The 24,264-nt window shown below is 37.2% G+C and overlaps 1 protein-coding gene and 1 long non-coding RNA gene across 2 annotated transcripts; one reads left to right on the forward strand and one right to left on the reverse strand.

Moving 5' to 3' along the window:
- Window positions 1-1,930: 1,930 nt before the first annotated feature.
- LOC141627177 (uncharacterized) lies at window positions 1,931-2,839 on the reverse strand. The gene is made up of 2 exons (XR_012536731.1): window positions 2,520-2,839; window positions 1,931-2,370 (listed from the first exon to the last, which is right to left on the reverse strand). It is a non-coding gene; the product is annotated as an uncharacterized LOC141627177 (long non-coding RNA).
- Window positions 2,840-4,551: 1,712 nt separating this feature from the next.
- Window positions 4,552-8,543, forward strand: LOC141631111 (uncharacterized). Its single transcript, XM_074443828.1, has 3 exons — window positions 4,552-5,403; window positions 5,537-8,034; window positions 8,126-8,543. Exons 1-3 carry the CDS (start codon window positions 4,552-4,554, stop codon window positions 8,541-8,543), a joined length of 3,768 nt encoding a protein of 1,255 aa, XP_074299929.1.
- The last annotated feature ends 15,721 nt before the right edge of the window (window positions 8,544-24,264 follow it).

The following is a 24,264-nucleotide window of genomic DNA, read 5'->3' on the forward strand; positions in this document are numbered from 1 at the left end:
AAAGAGGCGGCAGGAGCACTCCTCTTGGAGGTAGAGGCCACATCAGGGCTGGCAGACGGTCTATTTCTTTTAGCACTTTGGAGGATGAGTTCCAGTTGATCAACTTTTGAACCTGCAAGCATATACAGTCTCAGACGGCAGAATGCATAAAACATCAGTAGCAACAGCATGCGAACAGAAGTGGTTATAGAAACCTTATCAGAAGACATAATGTGGGCTGATTGAGGAGGATTGGATGAAGAAGCGGGTGAAAAACCAGGGAGCAGGTCTGGGAACTTTCTCTCAGACTCGAAATCTTCGAACGACTTGCTGCAGGCGAGGATCTTGCGCGATACGGGTAAGGTCGCGGGGGCCTGCACGAAGACGATGAAGTAAGCTAGTAAGCAGCGAGATAAAACAAATCGGGTAACGGGGAAAGCTACTTACTCGAAGTCGAACCGATTTCTCGAAAATATAATCGGGGAGAGGTGGATGGATGGAGTCCTTCCTCACATAGAAGAAGTCCTCGAACCATTTCTCATCGCGAGATTTTGACACATGTTTGAAGGGAGCCTCTCCACGGCCCCGGAAGGAGAATTGACCCCTGCCCAAGGACCTGATGTTGTACATATAGGCCAGATCGCCCAGAGTGACGGCTTTGCAAGATTACTCGACCGGCGCCGAGAGAGTAGAGAAGAACTCTCCAAATGGCGGCAGAGATTTGTGTCATGGCGAAATTGTTGGTGAAGATGAAATCTTGAACGAGTTTCGGGAAAGGGAAACGGAGGCCATATCTAAACGGATATAAGTAGAAGCAAACCCACCCTGGACGGAGGGCATCAGCTTTCTGTCCCGGTTCAGGGATGGCAATATCCACCCCATCACCAAGACCCAGCAGGTTCTTGATCGTCGAAATGTCGGCCGGAGTTAGGACGGAGTCACAATCGTGTGGGTGTTTGAAAAGTCCCCGAGAAGGGAAAGTAGGGTCGAGATTACGGTCGGAGGGTGTTGAGGTTGACGTGGATTGTCGGGTTTTCCCCATGGTGGAAAAGAGAAAATGAAGACTAAAAAGGGAAGGGAAGACGGATTACCTGATGATGAAGATGGAGAAGGGGAACAGTGAAGCCGGCGAGGAGTGAAAAGAAGGAAGATTGAGGGTTTAAGAGAGGAGAGCTTTTGAAATGATTTGAAATGATTAAATGAAAGTGGAAGAGAGACGTTGGGGTTATAAATAGGAGAGAGGGAGTTGGGTGCGGAGAAAGAGGAATAGGGCGGCTGGAAGTGATGGGTTGCATGGGAAGAAGTAAAAGACGGCGTAGGGTTTTTAACATTTGGTTACGTAAATTCCTTGTTCGATACTTGAAAGCGTACTTCACAAGAAATTTGGGGCAAACTGTTTGGGCTAAAAATAGCGTAATAAAGAAAGCCCACTTGGTGAAATAAAGATTATAAAGAAGAGATGAGGAGGAAGGGAGCCCGCGGTCTACAAAAGGGAGATGGGCTTGAGAAGGACCAAGAGCCCACCGTGGAAGGTGACCGCGTTAAGGAAAGGAGTGTTGGAGAAGTCAGGGAGAAGTTAGGGAGAATTTAGGGAGATTGGGGAGAATTGGTAAAAGAGTTCGGGTTTGGAAAGAAGTCTTTATGGAAATAATATTCCCTTTCCATATTCGAGATAGGACATATCTAGGGTTCTTACCCTATAAATAGCCAAGGAAGGAAATCAAGAAAGGGATTCACTCATCCGTATATTCATTCAAGATTATATTCAAGACAACCACATCACGGCATATCACTCACAAATATACAACGTCCGAGATCTTGCAGGCCTGATACCTAACGCGAGCAAGATTAGCATAAACGTTATCATTGTAATCGTCCTCCTATTCATATAGTGCAATACTTGGCAGGGTACCGTCCCTCCCGCAGTTGTTCCCACATTGGGTTTTCCGCGTCACCAAAATCTTACGTGTCAATTTACATTACGCACTTTATTTCCCGTTTACTTATTGACATACAAATCATCATACAATCGACCAACGAATATAGACTACATTGACCCTAAATCGACTTAGTAAAAAAAGACCTAAACACAAGTAAAATAAAGAAAACCCATTTCCTTGTAAAGACGGCCATAAGGCAACTTCGAAGTTTCTGCCATGACCTTGCATTTCTGTAGTTGTTCAGTAGAGGTCACCAAAATCCGCAAATCTTCAAACAATGGCAGAATAAAGAGAATGCATTAACAACTGGTAGCTAGACTAGATAACTAAGTGTCTGCAATGGTTGCATCGGTGTTGGACCATGCAATTATCATGCCTTCTTCCCAGTTCACCACCCATTCTTCAATATTTGAATATGCATTATGGAATGATTTTGTCTTCACTACCTTTCCTATTATTAAACAGACTTGGCCTCTTCAATTATTGACGCAAAACCCGTAAATGGCAGTAGCGTGCGGAAAAGACGGTGATGATAAAGCATCTTACACTAATTGAATAAAAATAATATAAGATAAGATGATTATAGAAAAGAAAAGTTACAATGATGGAGATATCATCATCATCAAATAATGCAAGAGCAGCGTAAGTGAAAGCAAACTCGGAGATCGGCATTCCTCTTTTCTTAACTGCAATTGAACGAAATTCAAACCAACAATTCAATCAATTAAAACAACTACAATTAAATGTACACTAGCAGCGAGGGTACAATAAAATTAACAAGAAAGGAACTTTTCATCAAATGCTTTGAAACAAGATAAATACTCCTTCGAATTTTACACGAAATACAATTGTACGCGAAATGACAAACTCTAAAATACGATCGACTTAGGGTTTCAACATTTAGGGGTAATTAAAATGAAGAAATTACCCCTGATTATTCCATGGATTTCAGGCAAACCAAAAAGAATTTGGATGTCATGATTTTTCTAGGGCTTCTCTCCTAGGATTCCTGTCTAGGTCTAGGGTTTAGGTCTTGTCTTTCTCCTCCGACTCGAGGCTTCTCTCACGCTCTCACGTGAGATTTGCTAGGGTTTCTGTTCTGTTTTTTGGTTGTTTGCTTTGTTTTTGTGTAGGTCTAGAAGATAGCGAGTTCCGATGGCCACATCTTCGAACAAAGGGAAGGGATTAATGGTAGGAGAGGATAGGATCGGAGGGAAGAGCAATCATTCGTGTGGGATGAGGGGTCTAAGGAAGAAGATGAGCGCGGACAATTGATGTTGGTGGGACGTATATGGGCTCAGAAATCGATCAATGTCAAAGCGGCAATAGAGACGATGATAAAGCTGTGGAATCCATCGAAACCGATTATAGGGAATGTTATTGATGCTAAAGAAAAGACTTTTGTCTTTCGATTTGGGATGATGCGTGACAAGGAGCGAGTCTTGGAGAATCAACCATGGCATTTTGATAAGTTTGTGTGGTGTTTCAATGAGCCAAGTACGACGGGTAAGATGACTGATCTTCCTCTATTTCATTTGCCGTTATGGTCTCGAGTCTATGATCTTCCCATCTCGGGCAGAAAGAATGAAGCGAACGTTAGGAAGATTGGTGCGATGCTAGGTACGTATGTGGGTATGGAGATAGGACCAAACCCGGAAATGGATAGAGCTATTCGTGTGCGTATTGTTCATGATGTGCGGCTACCATTGAAGAAATTTGTTACCATAAAGATGAGTGATGGCCGAGAGGTGCAGTTTGACGTGAAGTATGAGCGTTTACCGACTTTTTGCTATGGGTGTGGAAAATTAGGGCACGGGGAGAAAGATTGTGAGGAGGGTCCGTTTGAGGAGCACGAACTACGGTTTGGGGAGTGGCTGCGTGCTTCCCCATGGAAGATTACGAAAACAGTGAAGGAAGGGAGTGGGAAAGCAGTAAGGTCGCTAAGCAGGGAGTTCGAGTTAGAGAAACGGAGAAGTGAGGAAGACGCTGTTGCAAAAATTATTGATAAATTGCAAAGTATTGCAGTTAGCCTTCGTGGGAAGAAGAAAGGGGAAGGGGAGGTTGTGCAAGTGCAAGGGGGAGAAGAGTGGCAGAAGGGGGAGGATACGATGGGGCAGGGAGTAGGGGACATGGTTGATGGGGACGGGGAGCAGTTTGCAGACAGCCAGGAACCTCAAAATCTTGGGGTCCGTGGTGGGGAGGTCAGGGAAGGGGTGACGAGTTTGGTGAAGGAGAACGGGTTGCAAAATAGTGCTGGAATGGGAATAGTTGTCCAGGAGGGTGGAGAGCAGCGTATGGGGGAGAAGGTGAAGAGTGGCAATGTGGCAGTGAACATGGGGAGTGGGAAGGCAAGGAAATGGGTTAGGATGGAAAGAGCAGGTGGAGGGGAAGGAGGGGTGCTGGAGATGTCGGAGGTAGGGGAAAAGCGGGGTCGGGTTGAGGAGGCTCTGATGGAAGGTAATAAAAGACTTCATGTTATGAAAGACGGGGGCGTCATTGTACCTGAGGCGGAGGTTGAGAGTGCTCAACCCCACCGGGCTCAATGAGTCTTCTAAGTATTAACTGCCGGGGCTTGGGCCACCCCGATGCAGTGGGTTCACTCCGTCATTTGATACGACGGGAGGCCCCGGCCATGGTGTTTCTTTGCGAGACGAAACTAAGTGGTCGTGAGATGCGGACTGTCCGAGCTAAGTTTGAGGGGTATGAGGGGATGGAGGTGGATAGCGTGGGCAGGTCTGGTGGGCTCGCTTTTTGGTGGAAGAAGGGTGTTCGTTGTGAGTTTGTTTCGGCTTCAGTTCACTACATGGATTTTGTCATCCGGGATGAGGTAGGGGATTGGAGAGTCACTGGGTTTTATGGGTGGCCTTGTGTTTCAGACCGTCATCTTTCCTGGCAGCTGCTGCGTCTTTTAGGGAGACAATCTTCGTTGCCCTGGATATGCATTGGAGATTATAACGAAATTCTGTATGCGAATGAAATGAAGGGAGGTCAGCGCCCTCAATGGCAGATGAACAATTTCAGGGAACCAGTAGATGAGTGCGGACTTGTTGATGTTCGTTTTGAGGGGTATGGCTTCACGTGGGATAATGGGCAAGCTGGAGAAGACAATCGTCAAAGCAGAATTGATCGTGCCATGGCTACTAGTGATTGGCTTGACAGATTCCCTTATGCGAGATTAATTCATCTTAATCGGGAATGGTCTGATCACTCACCTATTAAGCTTGTTATGGACAGACGAGAGGAGGGAGAGCAGCGTAAGAAACGATTTCGGTTTGAGCAGGTTTGGGTGGGGGAAGCAGGGAGTGAAGAGGCGGTGAGGAGAGGTTTCGAAAGGGGCGGGTGGGACATGATGACGGCGTTGAGGGAGAGTGCGGAGGAGCTTCAGGCGTGGAAGGGAATTAGTATTGGCAAGATTGTTAAATTGATTGCTACAAAGCGTAAACAAATAGAGAGGCTCAATGAAGGGGGGCGTACGGTGGAAGAGGTAAGGAGGAGGAGGAAGCTTGTGGGGGAGGTTGCGGAGTTGTGTAGGCAAGAGGAGCAGTTTTGGAGACAAAGATCGAGAGCCCTATGGCTTAAGGAGGGTGATCGTAATACGAGTTTTTTTCCACAGACAGGCGGGGCAGAGGAAAGCTAAAAATCACATTCACAAGCTTATTGATGACGACGGGATTGTTCGACAGGGGGATGATGCAGTTGCGCGGGTAGCTACTAATTACTTTGCAGATCTCTTTACTGCTTCCCCTACACGGGAGGTTGAGGATGTGATGGGCGGATTGGAGGGTCGGGTAACTGAGGATATGAACCTAGGTTTGCGGCAGCCTTATTGTGCGGAGGAGGTGATTGAAGCTCTTAATCAAATGCATCCGTTGAAAGCCCCGGGTCCAGATGGGATGAATTGTTTATTTTACCAGACTTACTGGCATATTGTTGGACCTTTGGTTATTCATTCGGTACTGGGAATTTTGGATGGAGCTCCAATGCCTGATGAGATGAATTATACGCACATTGTCTTGATCCCGAAGAAAAAAGCTCCGGATAAAATTCGTGACTTTAGACCAATAAGCCTTTGCAACGTTATTTATAAGCTGGTGTCCAAAGTTCTTGCGAATCGAGTAAAGAAATTCTTGGCTGACGTTGTTTCGGTTAACCAAAGTGCTTTTACTCCGGGAAGGCTGATATCGGATAATGTTCTTATTGCTTTTGAATTATTCCACCATATGAAAAATTCAAAAAGTAAGGATGGGCATATGGCTATAAAACTTGATATGGCGAAGGCGTATGATAGGGTAGAGTGGGATTTTCTGGACCGTGTCTTACGGGTTATGGGATTTGATGGGTGTTGGGTTGATCGGGTTATGGGGTGTGTCACGACGGTCTCTTCAGCTGTGTTGATTAATGGTAATGTGAAGGAATTTTTTCGGCCGGGGAGAGGACTTCGACAAGGGGATCCGTTATCACCATATCTTTTTATCTTATGTGCCGAAGTCTTATCAAATATGTTGCGCAAATCAGTGGAGGAAGCAACGCTTCATGGTATTCGCATTGCACAACATGCTCCGGTAATATCTCATTTACTCTTCGCTGACGATAGTATATTTTTCTTAAAGGCGTGTGAGGAGGAGGCCGCGAAAGTGAGTGAGATCTTACGTGCTTATGAGAGAGCCTCGGGTCAGCTGGTAAACTTAGATAAGACGACTGTGTCCTTCAGTCGTGGGGTGTCTGAGGAGAGGCAGGTGAGCATTGCGGGGTGCTTGGCGGTTCAAAGGGTGGAGTTTCAGGAGCGCTATTTGGGCTTACCAACTATCATTGGACGGTCTAAAAAACCGATCACTGATATTGTCCGTAACAAGCTGCTTAAACGGCTTCAAGGGTGGCGTGGGAAGACTTTGTCGAAGGCGGGTAGGGAGATTCTTATAAAGGCTGTGGCCAATTCACTCCCTACCTATGTGATGAGTATTTTTAAACTTCCAGCTGCTTTTTGCGACGATCTACGGAGATTGGTCTCGAGATTTTGGTGGGGACATGAGGATGGCAAGAAGGGTATTTCTTGGGTTTCATGGAATCAGCTATGTAAACCTAAGTGTGTTGGGGGCATGGGGTTTCGAGACTTCTTCAAGTCGAATTTAGCTCTTCTCGGCAAACAAGCTTGGCGTTTGCTAACTTCACCGGAGTGTCTTTGGGCTCAATTAATGCGGGGCAAGTACTACCATGGGAGCGATTTCCTGACGGCAAATTTGGGACATAATCCGAGCTATACCTGGAGGAGCATCCTTGGTGCGAGGGAGGGGTTACTTAATGGGTTGCGTCGGAGGATAGGAAATGGTTTGGATACCTTAGTTTGGGGTGACCAGTGGATACCGAATACGCAGTCGGGAAGGATTGTGTCACCGTGTTTTTGGGTTAATTCAACCATGCGAGTGGCTGAGCTTATGGTTACGGGTGGAGGTGCGTGGTGTGAGGACCGCCTTGGGACGTATTTGCTACCGTTTGAGGTGGAGCGGGTACGCAACATCCGGTTGAGCGAGGAGAGTCATGAGGATACGTGGTATTGGGCAGCGGAGAAGGATGGGGAATACTCGGTTCGATCTGCTTATAAGCTGTTAGTGGGTATGGAGAGTGATACGTCGGAACCATCAACATGGGAACGAAGCAAATGGATATGGAACAATCTTTGGAAAGTTCAAGTGTGGCCACGGATCAAGCTTTTCTTCTGGCAATTGTGCAATGACGCGCTAGCAACTAAGGTAAACTTATCTTTTCGAGTCGGTAGGGAGGATGTCTTGTGTCCGTTGTGTCAGTGTCAAATTGAGTCATCCATTCATTTATTTCGTGACTGTGGAATTGCTAGCGAGGTGTGGGAAAGGCTGGGGGTTAACCATGAGGAGGCCATACGGGTGGGGGGGATAAGGGACTGGGTGGAGGGAGTTTGGAGGGAGTTGGATAAGCGAGATTATGGGCTCTTTATGATAGGGTGTTGGGCGTTGTGGGAGGCGAGAAATCAGGTGGTCTTTGAGGGAGGAAAGGGGGAGGTGGATGTGGTGGTTCGGCGTGTTCAAAGAGTGATGGATGAGGTGGAGGGGGAAAGGCAGACACGGAGTAATGGCGAAGGGAGGCAGACGAGTGGAGGAAATGGCGAGGAGGGTAGGGGATGAATGGCACCTGGGGAAGGGTGGGTTAAGTTGAATGTGGATGCGGGGGTGAAGGAGGGTGTTGGGGTGGGCATTGGAGGGGTGTGGGGATAGCTCAGGAAAGGTGCTTTGGGGGATAGCAGCTCGAAGGTCGGAAGTGTGGGAAGCCCATGTAGCCGAAGCTGTGGCGGCGCTTGAAGGGTTGCAAGAAGCGGCGAAGGCAGGCCATACGGCGGTAATTGTGGAAAGCGACTGCTCACAAGTTATAGACGGCCTGAATTTGCGCAAAAAGGGTCGAAGTGTGTTTGCTCTTGTAGTTGATGATATTTTACGTCTATGTAACTCTTTTCATTCTGTTGTTTTTTCGTATATTTCTCGTAAGAATAATGAGGTAGCTCACACCTTAGCTCATGTGCTACCGGTAGTTTCAGGTCGGGAGGTTTGGTATCATACATTACCTGATGTAGCTCAACGTTTTATTTCTCTTGAGTAATATATTTACCCCTTTGGGTTTCAAAAAAAAAAAAAAAAAATGAAGAAATTGAACAGTAAATAACAAATCTAAAAATAAAAAATAAAATCACGAGAAACGTATCATAACAATCAATTGAAAGTCATTTGACAATGAATTTGGAAGCCAAATTCAAGATTAGATCAATGTTTAACAAAGAATATGAAGGGAGAGAGAGAGAGAGAAAACACTAGACTGTATCTGGCTAACTGACAGAAAATGAGAGGGAGCGGTTCTAATTATCAGCGTGGTAATTTACTTCCTTGCCCTTACTCAGACGCGCTATACTCAGCCGTCAGATCTTTTAATCCATGGTTTAGATTTATGAGCACAAACTCACCATAAGAAACCAAATTCACAACATTCTAACTCTATGCAGTCATATCTATATAACTTTCTAGAATAGAATTATTAGAATTAGAATTTTTTTTTTTTTTTTTTTTTTTGTCAGCTGTAAAATAAGGTTCTACAGTTTCATGGCTTGCTTAGCAAGGTTATGCGCAATGCCATTCATCTGCCTCGGAATAAAATTGAAACATAAACAGTGAAAAAAACTAAAAGAACCCCTAAGATCTTCCAAGAGCCCTGCGATCTTGTGATTATCCTTGTCCACTCCTGCTATTTGGCTGATAAGTTGCAAGCAGTCCGACGAGATATCCAGATGTAAAATCTGCTCTTCACATGCCCACTCCACGATATCCCGAACCCCCAGGGCTTCAGCTTGTATCGGTGATTCAGCTCTGGTGCGTACTTGTCTACGGCCTATTTCCTGCCCCGTGCCATCATAAGCAATCCACCCGAAAGCCGCCTCAAAAGTCTGGTTCCAGCTAGCATCCACTTTTACGCGTACCACCGTACAGCCGGATGGCTTACCTACAACACATACCGGGTGTTCGTTGCGAATATCGGCCACGTCCCTTTGGCAGGCTCCTTCTTCCTCACATCGCAGTTCACTCCGATTTTGCCTCGAGTTCATGGAATTACACAAGATGTGTAATTTCTCCCCAATTACCTTGTAGACCATATTCGTGATCACATGCGAGTTGACCGCTTGATCTTGAAATTTAATTTTGTTCCTATTAGACATCTATCTTTTATAGAGTTATGGCCGTATAATTTTGATCTCCTAGTCCTACCCAACATCTTTCATCTAACAATTTATTTCGAATCTTACGGAATATTGGTTATTGATTGTTATTTATCCTTACGTTTTAGATATAGTTTGATACATACATAAATAATTCAAGGTAGTTTAAAAACGTTAGAGTCTCTCACAATGCTCGAAAAAAGCCTCCTTTAAAGGCAGTTTGAGGGACAGTGTCTAGCTTCGGTATTTTCCGTCTTGGGCCCAATTGCCTTATCAATCTCTCTGGAAAGGTATGGACCATGAATTCCAAGCCAAGAACGCGAACTAACCGTGTCGGATCCAAAGACGATACTCCAGTCAGCTCACCAAGGAACTATCCACCTAATCAAGGGCCCACCTTCACTCTTCAACTTGTTTTCCCAATAGTTGCATACTCGAGTGAAGTCCATCATGTATAGCCTCGTTCTCATCGCAATCGATCGGGAGCGATATCCTGTCATATCAACTGGGGCTCGATCAACCGCATCCTTTCCATCAGCCAGATCTGCGAAGAAAGGAGACGGGAGTCAATATTCCCAAAACCGGCAAAAAAAAAAAACGGACGGAAGTGATACATATATATATATATATATATATATATATATATATATATATATATATATATATATATATATATATATATATATATATATATATATATACTAGATTTAATGCCGGGCGATGCCCGAGCCTACTTGTAATATCCTATGAGGCTATGATTATGATGTAATAATACTCTAAGGTCCTGTTCTTTTGGACTTAATTTGCTGAACTGAGCTGAAGCTATAGAACCTTAATTTTTATGAACTGAACATATAAAAGTTAAACTAACTCATTAGAGCTTAACTGAACTTATAAGAGCTGAACTGGATTTATAAGGAGCTTAGCTTATAGAATAATGGGTATGAATTGAGCTTAACTTTCTAAACTGAATGATTCAAATATATCACTCATATAAACTGAATTTATATGAGCTTAACGTTTCTAAAGTGAACTTATAGGAGCTTAACTGTTCTCCGTTAAACTTTTACTTTTATAAGCTGAATTAAACTTAAAGAAGTTGACTTTAAGTAAAAAAAAAAAAAAGAACGTGACCTAACTACTAAAATTTTACCACTAATTTAAATCTAAATCTGATTCCAAGTGATTAAATTGGATGACATAATTTAACCTTAAACTTGGAGTTCGATATAGGAAGTTAATCAGGTTAAAGTTAATTTAAAAGTTGGAGACCTTTTTACCCATAGCGCAAAAGTCAAATACCTAGCTAGCTATAGTCAATTTGTAACTTATTTAATTAGGTTAATGTGAGACATATCATATCTCATTTTCCTATCATATACTCCTTATAGATAGTTATTAATTTGAACTCTTTAAAAATCACTTTTTGTTACTTTCTGGGGAGTTTTTCCCGTGTCTTATAGTAACCAAGTACTATAAGACGGTCTTTAAAGTTACTCACCTAACCTACAACTTACTCTGTTTCATTGAGTTCTTTACGTATTCCATTTTGAGCCGTTTTATCTGACTCTGTACATTTCTATTTTTTAGTCACGTATAACCTTTCTAAATGACTATAATACCTTACATACCCCTCTTGCTTTGGGGTATTAATTTGGCCGGTTTTATATTTCTAATGGAAATATTTTAATCAAGCGTAAATAATTAAATAAATTATAGGAAGTATTATATTACATAAATAATCATAAGTCCTAATTCCAATTAACTTCAGATGAATTTTTTCAAATTTATAAATGAATTTTTAAGCACATTAGAATTCAGGTTCTATTCACATATATGAATCCTATAATGAAACGACATTTCATAAACTTTAGTATTTTAAACTCATTAGGGGTTGTTTGGTTACCCAACATAAAATACATGAATTGCAATTCATGTGATTTGTAAAATTGGTGGGTTGTTTGTTTGCCCCAAATCACATGAATTGAAGTTCCATAGGAACTCTAATTCCTCCATGATGGGGGAAGTTGCTTACCTAGGTGATAACTTATACTTCGTAGCTTTAACTTCGTAGCTTTAACTAAATTCTGGTCTCGGCCGAATCTATGCATTAGCTAAGTTATAATCTTATCATCATAATTAAGATTTTTCATCATTCAACCTTTGTATATTATTGTGATTTAGCTTTAGTTTTTTTGGGTTTTAAGGATATGAAAAGCAAATGTTGGATAGAATATTTGACTTATGTGTATGAGAAATCAGAACATCAATTAATTTTTGTGTCTATATTCCCTGAAATTGAAAGGTTTTTTCATGGTGTAAGTATAAATAATATTTGACTTATGTATAATTTCACTCCATAACTTAATGTTATTTCACTCGATAAGTTAATGTTGAGCAATGAGCATCGACAGATCATAAGTTAGAGAATTCTTTTTGCTTTATCTCTAGGAATTAAACGGGTGCATACTATTGCTAATCTGATAATATTAATTTTCATGCACACATAATTGAAAATCAACCGTATAGAAATTAGAGGTTATTCCTTCAATTGGTCGGTGAGATGTACTTAAGTCGACCAATTTAATTAGGTTAGGTTGTGAAATTTGTGTCGATGAGGAAGAAAAAATTCGACTATGCTAGCTTTATCTATAATATCATACTTCTCATGTACCTCAAATAATTATGGAAAAGGCCAATATGAGCTAGGTTTAAACACCTTACACAAGGTTTAAACACCTTACACAGGCCAAAACGCTCCTGGCAAAAGCCATTAAACAATAAGAAACAGTCAATTACTGCTGAAAACGAATATGAAACAATGACCAAGTAGCTGATTAAGTCCATACGAGACGAAATTGAACTACAAATACTACTATCTTATCTATATAAAACCAAAAACATTTCAAGCATTCTCCTTAAGCCACGTCATCACATACATTTTTTTATTTTTATTTTTTTTAAAGAAATGTGGGACCCACCTAAAAAAATATGGAATTAATTGCTGAAAAACCTCCATGTTTAAGCTTTAGACGTAAAGGTTTACGTTTATATTTTATACACGTAAATATTAGTGAATAATAAGGAATAATAAATAATTTGAAACTAAATATTTCATCTAAAAATTTTTTACTAATAAATTACAATATATTGCACCAACTGTTAAAAATTAAATCCAAATTTTTACTACAATAATAAATTACAATAACAATTAAAATAAAGTACGAAAAAAAATACATCAAATGATACAGTCAATATTGTTACAAAAATAATAAATACTAAATTTAAATTTAAATTAACCGTAAATGGAGTAAGAAATTAAAGAACAACATAGTAGAATTTACTTTTTAAAAAATAAAAAAATAAGCTATTATCTCATGAATATACTTAGTCAATATAATTTTTCTATATGACATGCATATTGTTTTATATATATTGGATTTAATATACTATACCATGTTTTAACACTGATTTAACCTATTATCATCAAAGGAGAAATAGTATTTTGGTTAATATTTTTTAAATGTTAATTATTTACGATAATGTTCATAAAATTATACCCGTGCAATTTTGCACGGGTTGAAAACTAGTTCTACTCTAAAGCCATATCGGACAGTTAAAACATCATCAAGTTTGAATACAATTTGGTACCGCAACATTAACTTCATGCATTTTCTGCACTAAAAGTCGGTTTTTGTTAGATAACTTCCTCGACGTCTTTTCCAACATCCAACAGCTAACAACGACAACGAAAGAATCCTACCGCTTCTCTTTACACTTACCAGGTTAATAGTTCTGCTTAATATGTTCACTTTTACAAACATCAAACCTGCTTTCCTTTTTCAAGAGATCGATGAAAAATCGGACCAATATTATAAGCATAATAACAAAATCATTATGTAAGGATAGATTGCATATTGATATAAAAATGAAACCAACTAAAACTACTTACAGTGACATATTTAATAACTTCATCTACATACTACGAATAATCCGTTCTCGTTCAATTGTTTCAACAACCATAATAACGTAAATAAAACCGAAGAGCATTTATTATTTATACATGCTTAAGAAAAAAAATAAACAATGACGGTCTTAACACTCGATAAACTTCTTCACGGGCATGATAACATTAACAACTGCGTACATAAAAAGATCACAAATCAATAGAGATTTATAAGACGTTAATTATGAAGTATGAGTATTATCTTACAATATATATACCCTCGAAGTCTCGAACTCATCTCCGATAGCCATGCACATCAATATGAATATATGATCCTGGATTATGGGCACAAAGAAAAAAGAAACAATAGAAGATATGAGATACAACTTCAAATTCTGTAAATTAGCAATCAATACATATATATAAAGCAGAAACTTTTCGAGCAATATTAGAGAGTCCAAGTTTTGAACAATTCTAAATATTATATTTAATGAAATTATTATTAGTATTTTTATTACTCGCAAAAGTGGAGTAGGCAGAATTTGTCTATAGCAAGGATTATAGACTTCTAACAGGATTACAATAATAATTTTGTTAATAGTAATTCAGATAGAATTGATCACCTTAATTTTCTATAAAAGAACAATTATTTACTAATTTTATAGTAGGTATTTTATTCAGTTTTTTCGTTCATTGTTTTTGTATATTTGTATGTAATCTTTGTTGTTGTATGTTATGTGAAAAACATTGAGCTTCCTTTCTTAGCATGATTATCATAATTATTACTTCGTTTTTTTTTGCTTAGAAGAAGAACAATTTGTTTACTCATACTAAATTCCTTACGTTTGATCACAACTAAGACTTTTCTCTCTCTCTTTTTTTTTTGCAGAAAATATTTTTTGTGTGGATCGGATACAAACGGAGATGAAGAAGACTTTGAGTAAGATTTTACAATAACATGCTGCAATCAAAGAGTTAACACCTTAGCTTCATGGTATAGTGATAGTTTAGGCTTCTTTCGCTATATACTTTTACTTTGTTTTGCTATATATGGTTCCTCTAATTTCCCAATTATTTGGAAGTTTATCTTATTGCAGAAGATATACCAACATTTTTCCATTAATAACTCAAGTTATGTATTGTATAATATGTTGAAATCTAGCTTACTTAGGTTGTTGGTTCCTAATTTCTCAATATTTTTTTTCAGAATAAAACAAGTTATATTAACTTTGCACCTTTCTTTTGAAGAGTACCCGTTACACTATTATTAACGACAAAAACTACAAATTTTAAGTTTTGTTTCAAAACGTCGTGCTAATATGTAGCCTACCACATTATATAATTTTCAATGTTTAATGAGATTATAATAATCAATTTATTTCTGTTGTAAGTTTCACTTCGAAACTTTTTTTATCAATTGCAACTATTTATAACTTTATTAGGTTAGTATAAATATTTTCAGTCAATTAATGGTTTTTTTAATTTGTTATACACATGGGGCTTAAAGATTGATTAAGTGTGGGCAAAACAAACCAAGCTTTGAATATTACGGAGCTACAATTCTTCACATATCACCATAGGCAGATTTATAGAGTTGGCTTTGGTTGTCAATATTGCCAAATAAAAAAGTGAGAACTAATTGAGGAGGTTATTCACTTTGCCAAAACCAAATGCTATGTCTACTTTCATGTCTAATAAACATTATCAAGTAAATAACTTAATAAAAACTTAGGTTTAGAAGGACGATTATCACTAATAACACTTTTACAAACATTCAAATACGATAAATAATTAAAAACAGTAGATATTGTACATGGCAAGTGGTACGATTTTCATACTTCTACGATGAAATTTTGTTGAATATTTTAATTGATTTTACTTAGATATATAGGGAGTACTCCATTTTTTCAAAAAATTGTTTACTTTTATCATAATCTTTATAGCTACTCCCTCCATTTCAGAGATATATTTACACTTCATTTATTTTTTCCTCACAAAATAAAAGAAGTGTAAACATATCACTAGAACAAAGGGAGTATATATTAATTGTAAATTGTTTGAGGAAGAACAGTGTCATGCACTCAAGTGCATATTCATGTTTTGCAAATTGTCATGGGTAAAACAATAATAAAAATAAAAATCATAAAAATCGCATAATTTTTTTTTTTGAAAGAATAAAAATCCCATAAATTTTAGCAAAAGTTAACAGAAAACCTAACACATGTAGGTTGGAGGTCCTTAATTGGAAAATTTGATAGTTTGGATCCTTAACTGGAAAAAAATTGATAGTTGAAGTCCTTCTCTTACCCTTTACTCTAAAATCGCCTTATACAAAATTAACGGGTTATTTATGTGTGTGGTTAAATTTATCTAATTACCTCACTTCAAGACGTTTGTTTGTTTGTAGTTAATTTCAATGTGCATAAACTGATTACAATTTATTCAAAGTCGTTACTCCCTATAATTTATTTCCTTATTCAAGGTGGTTTAAACATGGTTATAAAAAATAGAAATTGACATATACTTTCAAATAAAGAGATGGGCGTATCTCAATAATCCCATATTTTATCAAATTGATTTTAAGCTCGGTTAATATTGAAGTTAGTAGTCTTAATCTAGCTGTCTTATGTTCATTCACATCAGAAAGCATCCATAATAAGTACAAGTAATAACCAAGTTATGAATGTAATTTTTACATAGTCCGAGGGAAAAAAAAGGAAGATTACTCCAACATATTGCCACAGAGGGTAGAGAACGAAAATATATGGCAATTGACAAGCATACGTGTTTCTTAAACTAAGATGGTGATTTCAATAAGATGTCACCATGACGATGACTTTATGAGTATATGTGTATATGTACACTTTCATTATTTTAATTAAATTATTATTTATAGATGTAAAGTTGTGTGGTTTCATGTTTCAGATTTTGTTTACTGAGGAGGATTGGAGGAGTCGTAGAGTTTGTAGGGAAGGGGTATGGCATTCAGCGTCGTTTGAAGTGATATTTGACTAAGTATTATAGTTTCGTTTTTATCACTTTAACCTAATATGAATATATTTTAACTAAATATTGATAATTATTGACTGAGACAAAGAAGGTAAGCTAAAAACTGAGTATAGTAGCTAGGTATTTGATTTGGATTACATTAATGTATTTAAGTACTAGGTAAAACAGAGAAATTTTTTATCATAGGAAACAAATTTAGCACAGAAAGAATTTCATGTATTCGACAAGTTTCTTTTTATGAATGAAGTTATAATATGAAATAGATGGGTAATATGTACTCGGATGGGTAGATTGTAGCTTTTTATTCTTTGGGGAGAGAATGTTTGGAATACTTTGCCCATCGCTTATTAAGTAATGACAAGGAGCGGCACAAGTATTCAAACGATATACTCTCAAACGATATTGAGACAAGAGAAAAGGAAAGCTCAACCACCCAACGCTTCTACTTTAGAAAGACGTTAACAGTTGTAATACACTTTGTTCTTAATCTAATTCCTCTTAAAGGTCCGTTTATGGCTCATTTTAGGAATAACACCACATTTACGAGAATAACATTTTGTATTCATTAAAAATCGGCGGTACCAATAACAGGCTAACTACATACTAACTATATATGGCCGTGATCTTATGGACTTAATTTTAGCTTATTTAAATTGAGTTCAGTTCATCTCCATTAAGTTCAGTTCAACTCTTTTCAGCCGAAAAGAACAGGATCTATGTCACTTAATGCTATACAACTATATGATTACTACCGAAGGATACAACTTTTATATTAAATGGAATAATAATTCAACGATCATCAACTATACCAACCCCGAAATTTTGTTTCAATTTAAATTCAACATAATTGGACTTTTTGATCAACTTAAGTTTATATTGTTATAAATGAACATGTTGGAAGCCCCGTGCATCGCACGGGCTTTCCAACTAGTACTATAATATACGGTATATATAGGTTGCTCCTTGAGTCCTTGATTAGCTTGTGAGTAACTCTAATAGTATAGTAGTAGATATAATCTAGAATATAATATGGAGTAGAGTTTGTTCTTATTTAAAATTCCCTTTTGCTTCTTAGCCTTTACAATATAATACAAAGTATATTCCTATTGAATTTCTATCTTTTTTGATTAATTATAATTTATATATGTAATATATAAAAGTTGGAAGTCTATAGCAATACGTACTATTGTAGTTCGGCAAAGTTGGAGACTCTATAATCGCTCGAAAAAAGCTTCCTTTAATAATATACTAGATTTAATGCCCGTGCGATGCACGGGCCACTTGTAATATTTCGTCTCTTGAACTACCTTTAAGCGTCAAGTCATAAAATAACTACTGTAAATTTCTAACTCTCGTCTACAAAGAGACCTGATACAAACTCCAACTTTAAATTGATTAAAGTTACTCATCTTTTGATAATTGGCTTCGACAACCTAATTTCCTTATGCCCTATTATCCGTTCATGTACTAATAAGCTATATATACACAAATTCTCATATGTGACGTTCATTTTTCGTCACAAGCTTGTGACGTCTCACATGATGCAAGTGGGAGAGAAAATAGAAAAATAAATGGGAGAGAGCTTGTGAAACGTCACAAGCTTGTGACCGTCACAATGAAGACTTATTGTAAGCTATTTGTCAGCTACTTATATACTCATGAGCATAGTCCCTTATTTGTAGGGTTTCAAGTTTTTAATTCATACTCTAGGTGATAACAATATCCATTATGAAATCAAGTAGATTTTCGTCATGAACTTTGCATGGACTAAGATGGCTGGTATGCGACACAAACTTAACCCATGGACAACCTTTTTTTTTTTTTATATTGATGTAATTATATATAAAATTTGTTAAGTGATCTTTTAACATCTTCGTTTCCATTCTAATGTACTATGCATATGTATTTGTATTAACTACTCTGTTTTAACATATCCGCTTTACACAATTTTTATGTGAACAACATTTATTTGGACGACTTTACAAACGAATAACCCACTAAGAGTAATAACTTTTATCCTAAGTTTTATTGTAGTTACATTATTTTACCAATTAGAATGAAATGTCTGATTTATTCCTCGACGGCCCTTATTCATCTCCAACCCTACACACATCTCCTCATCTCCAACCCTTGTTTTTCCTCCGATACGCCTCCTTCGACGGGTGCTCACAGATCCATCCTTTCATGTTTGCGAGGTCAATCTCCTATGGAATTTCTCCGTTGCCTCTTTACCATTAAATATCAATGGTACGTTTTGCTTTAATCTTGTCATTACCTCTTTAACACAACGAACATATTATTGGATGAGGAAAATAAAAATGTAATTGTATGTATAATTATAGTACTTCATAAAGTAATTGTACATACTACAAATCTGTTCTGGTTCAATTGGTTCAATAACCTAAGGATATAATTTGCATATTAAAGCAGAATTAAAACTTACGTACCCTAGCTAATCACCCCTACAAAGAAAGCGGTGTTGTTGATTTTGCATTCTCGAACATCTAGATATTTAAAAGTCAAAAGGGAAAATTTTACTTGACTTAGAGCGCAATCAGGTTCACTAATATTTAACACGACAACCAAACTTTAATTTTATGTGCATAATATTGCTAGCTAAATTTGCATAATCTTTTTTACAATTTCATTTTTCCTATTATTAAGGGCCTCAAACGAATTTTCGAAACTGGATCTCTCAAATCCTTTTACAATACCAAGTGCAATGATGATCAATTGTGCTATGCAGTATATATGTCTAATTGTCCAAATAACCGATATCGATTAGGAGTCTAACCTTGTATTATTCTAACTCAACTATGCAAGCATATATAAAACTCAAGGTTGGTCCGACGAAGCATATCAGGAGTCTAATCTCGAACAATATTAGTGTAACCTAAACTATATTCGATACACCTGCAAGATAAAACAATCATATTAAATTGAAGCCATTGATAACGGAATCGAAACAGCGTGTATACACATCTCGTAATCAAACAAAGAGAATAACATGAATAGAAACAATAATAGAACATAGCATGATAAATAAATAAATAAATAATAAGCGTCCCTAATAACAAATAAGAATACTATTATTCTACATGGTACAATAACTATGAATAAAAAATAAAAAACTATAATGAACATATATGGTACTGCCTAACTAAATAACTAATAATAATGACATGCAAGAACGCAAGCTATATATAATGACATGATTATAATAGCATTAGATTAGAAGTTGGAGTTTGAATTCCATTGTAACTCTAAGACGATAAGGTATTTGAAATTATATCTTTTGTTAAAATTTTATATTTATTTTAAATTTAAGAAGTTCGTAAATCTTGGTCTCTCTATAAAAGCTCGAAAAAAGCTTCCTTTTTAATATATATATATATATATATATATATATATATATATATATATATATATATATATATATATATATATAAATTGAATCATGTGAGGCACCCTTCTTAGGGTGAGGCGGCTGAACCATTTACTCACCATTGGATCTAATTATTAAAAATGCACCAAATGTTGACACATGTCCCCTATATACTCCCAACTAACTCACTTTCCCTCATTTACAATCTCACTTCCCCTCATTTATTTCTCTCTCTTCCTTCAACTACTTTTCCGCCATTTATTTCTCTCTCTTCCATTCACTCCGTCTTCGCCATTCGCTGAACTCCGACACATTTGTTCCACCATTGAAGTCGATTTACCCTCTTCTTCGTATGTTCCTTTCCGTTTCTTTACTAAATCGACTTCGTTTGATTTCTATGCATTTCGTTTCTGCTCGATTATGCTCGCAATTTGATTGAAACTTTCTCTTATATTTCTATTTTTCGTTTCTTTACTAAATTATTGTTGTTATTATGCAGGTTTTGATCGCTTTGTGAGCATAATCGAACACAGTAGGAACGCATAAAATCAATTGCAGTCGATTTCTACGCTTTTTCGTATGTTCCTTTCTATTTCTTTACTAGATTTCAATTTTTTTGCTTATTTAGTAAAATTTTAGGTTATAAACTTCATTAATTAGTTTAATTAAGGAATTTTGCTCTTGTTTTACTATTTTCCTTCACTCGACTTCCATTGATTTTTATGCGTTTCTTATCTGCTTAATTATTCTTTGAATTGACGTTTCATTGTTATTGTTCATTGTTAGTTATGTCCGATTTCATGTATCCTATGTTTTTGTGAATCTAGGAGGTAAATTTGTGAAACCAGTAGCTTATTGTTATATTATCTTCAACCTTGGACTTAATGTTCGTCATCTGTTTGTTAAGATTTCGATTACCTGCTTCTGTGAAACCTAGAACTTATTTTGTGAATCTATGAGGTAAATTTGTGAAACCAGTAGCTTATTGTTATATTATCTTCAAACTTAATCTGACTTCTGCTGTTGTTGCTTCTTTTTTAATTTTAGTAGTTTTGCCTCTATTTTGCCAGTTTTTGCCTGCTTGAGTACAGTATTTTGTGATTAGCTTGTCATTCTTTGGCTGCGTGTTGCATTTTCAGAGGTTTGCATAAATTACACTTGCTACTTTGTCTTCTTAAATGTGTTGTTGTTTGAGTGTTCATTGAATAAGGTCTGAGATTACAAAGAAGCAGAGAAACAAATTAAGAAGAAAAGAGCAAATAAATGACTTTAACCACTTATAATAACCAAGTTTTACAAAACAAGCCCTTAGATTCACCGAATAAGGTCTGAGATTCACAAAACAAGGTATGTGAATTCACCAAATAAAGGTATGCGCAAAATAGATGATTTTAACCACTTATAATGACCAAGTTTCACAAAACAAGCCCTTAGATTCACTGAATAAGGTCTGAGATTCACAAAACAAGGTCTGTGAATTCACCAAATAAAGGTCTGAGCAAAATAGATGATTTTTACCACTTATAATGACCAAGTTTCACAAAACAAGCCCTTAGATTCACTGAACAAGGTCCGAGATTCACAAAACAAGGTCTGAGAATCTACACCTTTTTATTTTCCCTGCTTTTGTGATTCCTAGATCTAATTTTGTGACTAAGATCAAGTGTCATTTTGCGAACTTTATGTCACTGAAAAACAAACAGCTATGGATTGAATAAGTTCCGTATCCTCTTCGTCATTGTCATTGTGCTTAAATTACTTATTATTTTTATTTTTATGCAGGTTTTAATCGTTTACTTAGCATAATTAAGTACCGTCGGAACGCCTAACATCAATTGAAAAGCAATTTTCCTGCTTCTTCGTACGGTTTTCCCTCTTTCTTACCTATTATTACTTAAATTCAGCTAATTGACCATAGCTTATTGTTATAATGTAATGTTCTTTAACCACTTATAATGACCAAGTTTCACAAAACAAGCCCTTAGATTCACTTAATAAGGTTTGAGATTCACAAAACAAGGTCTGTGAATTCACCAAATAAAGGTATGAGCAAAATAGATGATTTTAACCACTTATGATGACTAAGTTTCACAAAACAAGCCCTTAGATTCACTGAATAAGGTTTGAGATTCACAAAACAAGGTCTGTGAATTCACCAAATAAAGGTATGAGCAAAATAGATGATTTTAACCACTTATAATGACCAAGTTTCACAAAACAAGCCCTTAGATTTACTAAATAAGGTCTGAGATTCACAAAATAAGGTCTGTGAATTCACCAAATAAAGGTATGAGCAAAATAGATGATTTTAATCACTTATAATGACCAAGTTTCACAAAACAAGCCCTGAGATTCACTGAACAAGAGCTGTGATTCACAAAACAAGGTATGAGAATCTAAACCTTTTTATTTTCCCTGCTTTTGTGATTCCTAGATCTAATTTTGTGACTCTCCTTCACCTTTGTTTATTTTCCCAGCTTGTTAGTCCAAGTAACTAGGAATTTGGGTTTTGTATTTTCACATTTTTTTTGTTTAACTATTAGTTGTATTTCAGTTATTTCATAGACAAGTATGAGAACTTGGTGCAATGGTTGTGTTGTTAATCTTCTTGACCAAGATCAAGTGTCATTTCGCGAACTTTATGTCACTGAAAAACAAACAGCTATGGATTTCTCTTTTTCGCCGTTAAAGGAAGTTATAGTGCCTGACCAAGCATATCATTCTGTTTTTAATAATCAAGATCTTATGCAATAAATCTTCTCTAAAATTGATCATTACGAAGATAAAGCACATATGGCTCTCGTATGTCGAAATTGGGCTCAACTATTTCTGATCCACAAAAGTGCACCTGGGGTCACCATAGCATATTGGCTTTCTGTGGACATAAATGATGTGAAAAGTGTTCGGACTATTCGTAGGGGTCCTAGAATAGTCTTTCAAACATGCAAATGTTTCATGACGGATGATATGATTGCCCAATTCTTACTGCATTATCACCAAGCAAAAATTTCATCTGAGAGTACTCATCTAAATGCTCATGATGATGTTGCACGCAGTCAAGTTAATGAGTCATTGCATGCTTTAGCTACGCCGAGTGAAGAACGAGATATAGCTATTGGCATTGCTGCTGACTTACTAGTCACTCGTAGAAATATATATTTTCTTGACTTACCTTTGATGATATATATATAGCCTAGAGTTGTCCCTTGTTTGTAATGTACTATCTGTGTAACTAGGGCTTCACACTTTAAGGTTTTAACTTTGCCCTTTTGTTGTTTTGTATAATTTTGTAGTAGTGTCAACCTTCTATATAATTATGTACGTCTTAGTTTAGCATTTTGGATAACATAAATTACCATGTAATCTTGTACTTTGTTTTAAATATTTGCATGGATCACTTTTCTATGTATAATGTAATGTTCTTTACTTCTGATTTTCCATTTAATTTTGTATTTGTTATCTTATATATTGTTCCATGCAATGAACAAGGGAAAGGGTTTAGTGTTGGATTAGGCGGATCCGCGGTAGCGGTCCGTCTAATCCAACCCTAAACCATTTTCCATCCCCTTTTAGGACACCCGGCTCCTCTAGTTAGATCCCGTCTCCCAAAAAGGGTTCACCCGTCCCCCTGTAGGGTGTCTTTTGGTCTTCCTGCCCCTCGAATGAGTAGCAAGAGAAAGAGTTTAGGGTTGGATTAGGCGGATCCGCGGTAGCGATCCGCCTAATCCAACCCTAAACTGTAACACCCCCATACTCCAAGTGCCTTACCAGGACCACTCAGGTATAAAGATGCTACCATCTCGGTTGCCCGAGGTAATGATAATCATAATACAATAACGAAACAACATTTAAATAGTATAACTTTAGTGAATAGAATTCAATCCAAACCAAATACCAAAATACGGTTACATGTTCTCAAAACCAACTGTCTACTCAGCTAAATGAAATGTTTAATAAACTAATCATGCTACAACGGAAGACTCTATCATCAGACGGTGGCACATCCCAGCTATCCCATGTAACTCGACTCATACCTGCTCAACAACTGCTCACCATCCCCGAATGGATCACCATAGTTTTTAAAACAATAAACGAGGTCAGTACTAATCACACAATTTATATAAACCAACAACACAGTAAACAAACAGCTCAATCATCACAGATATACTCCGAACTCCAATCCCAACTCCCTAATCCTGACTACACACTAAAGTGTGTAGCCTTGCCAGAGTGCCCATCGCAACAGGTCACTCCACGCCGCCAGTGGGGGACCGCA

Source organism: Silene latifolia, chromosome Y (genome assembly GCF_048544455.1).
Source record: "Silene latifolia isolate original U9 population chromosome Y, ASM4854445v1, whole genome shotgun sequence".
Taxonomy (NCBI): Eukaryota; Viridiplantae; Streptophyta; class Magnoliopsida; order Caryophyllales; family Caryophyllaceae; genus Silene; species Silene latifolia.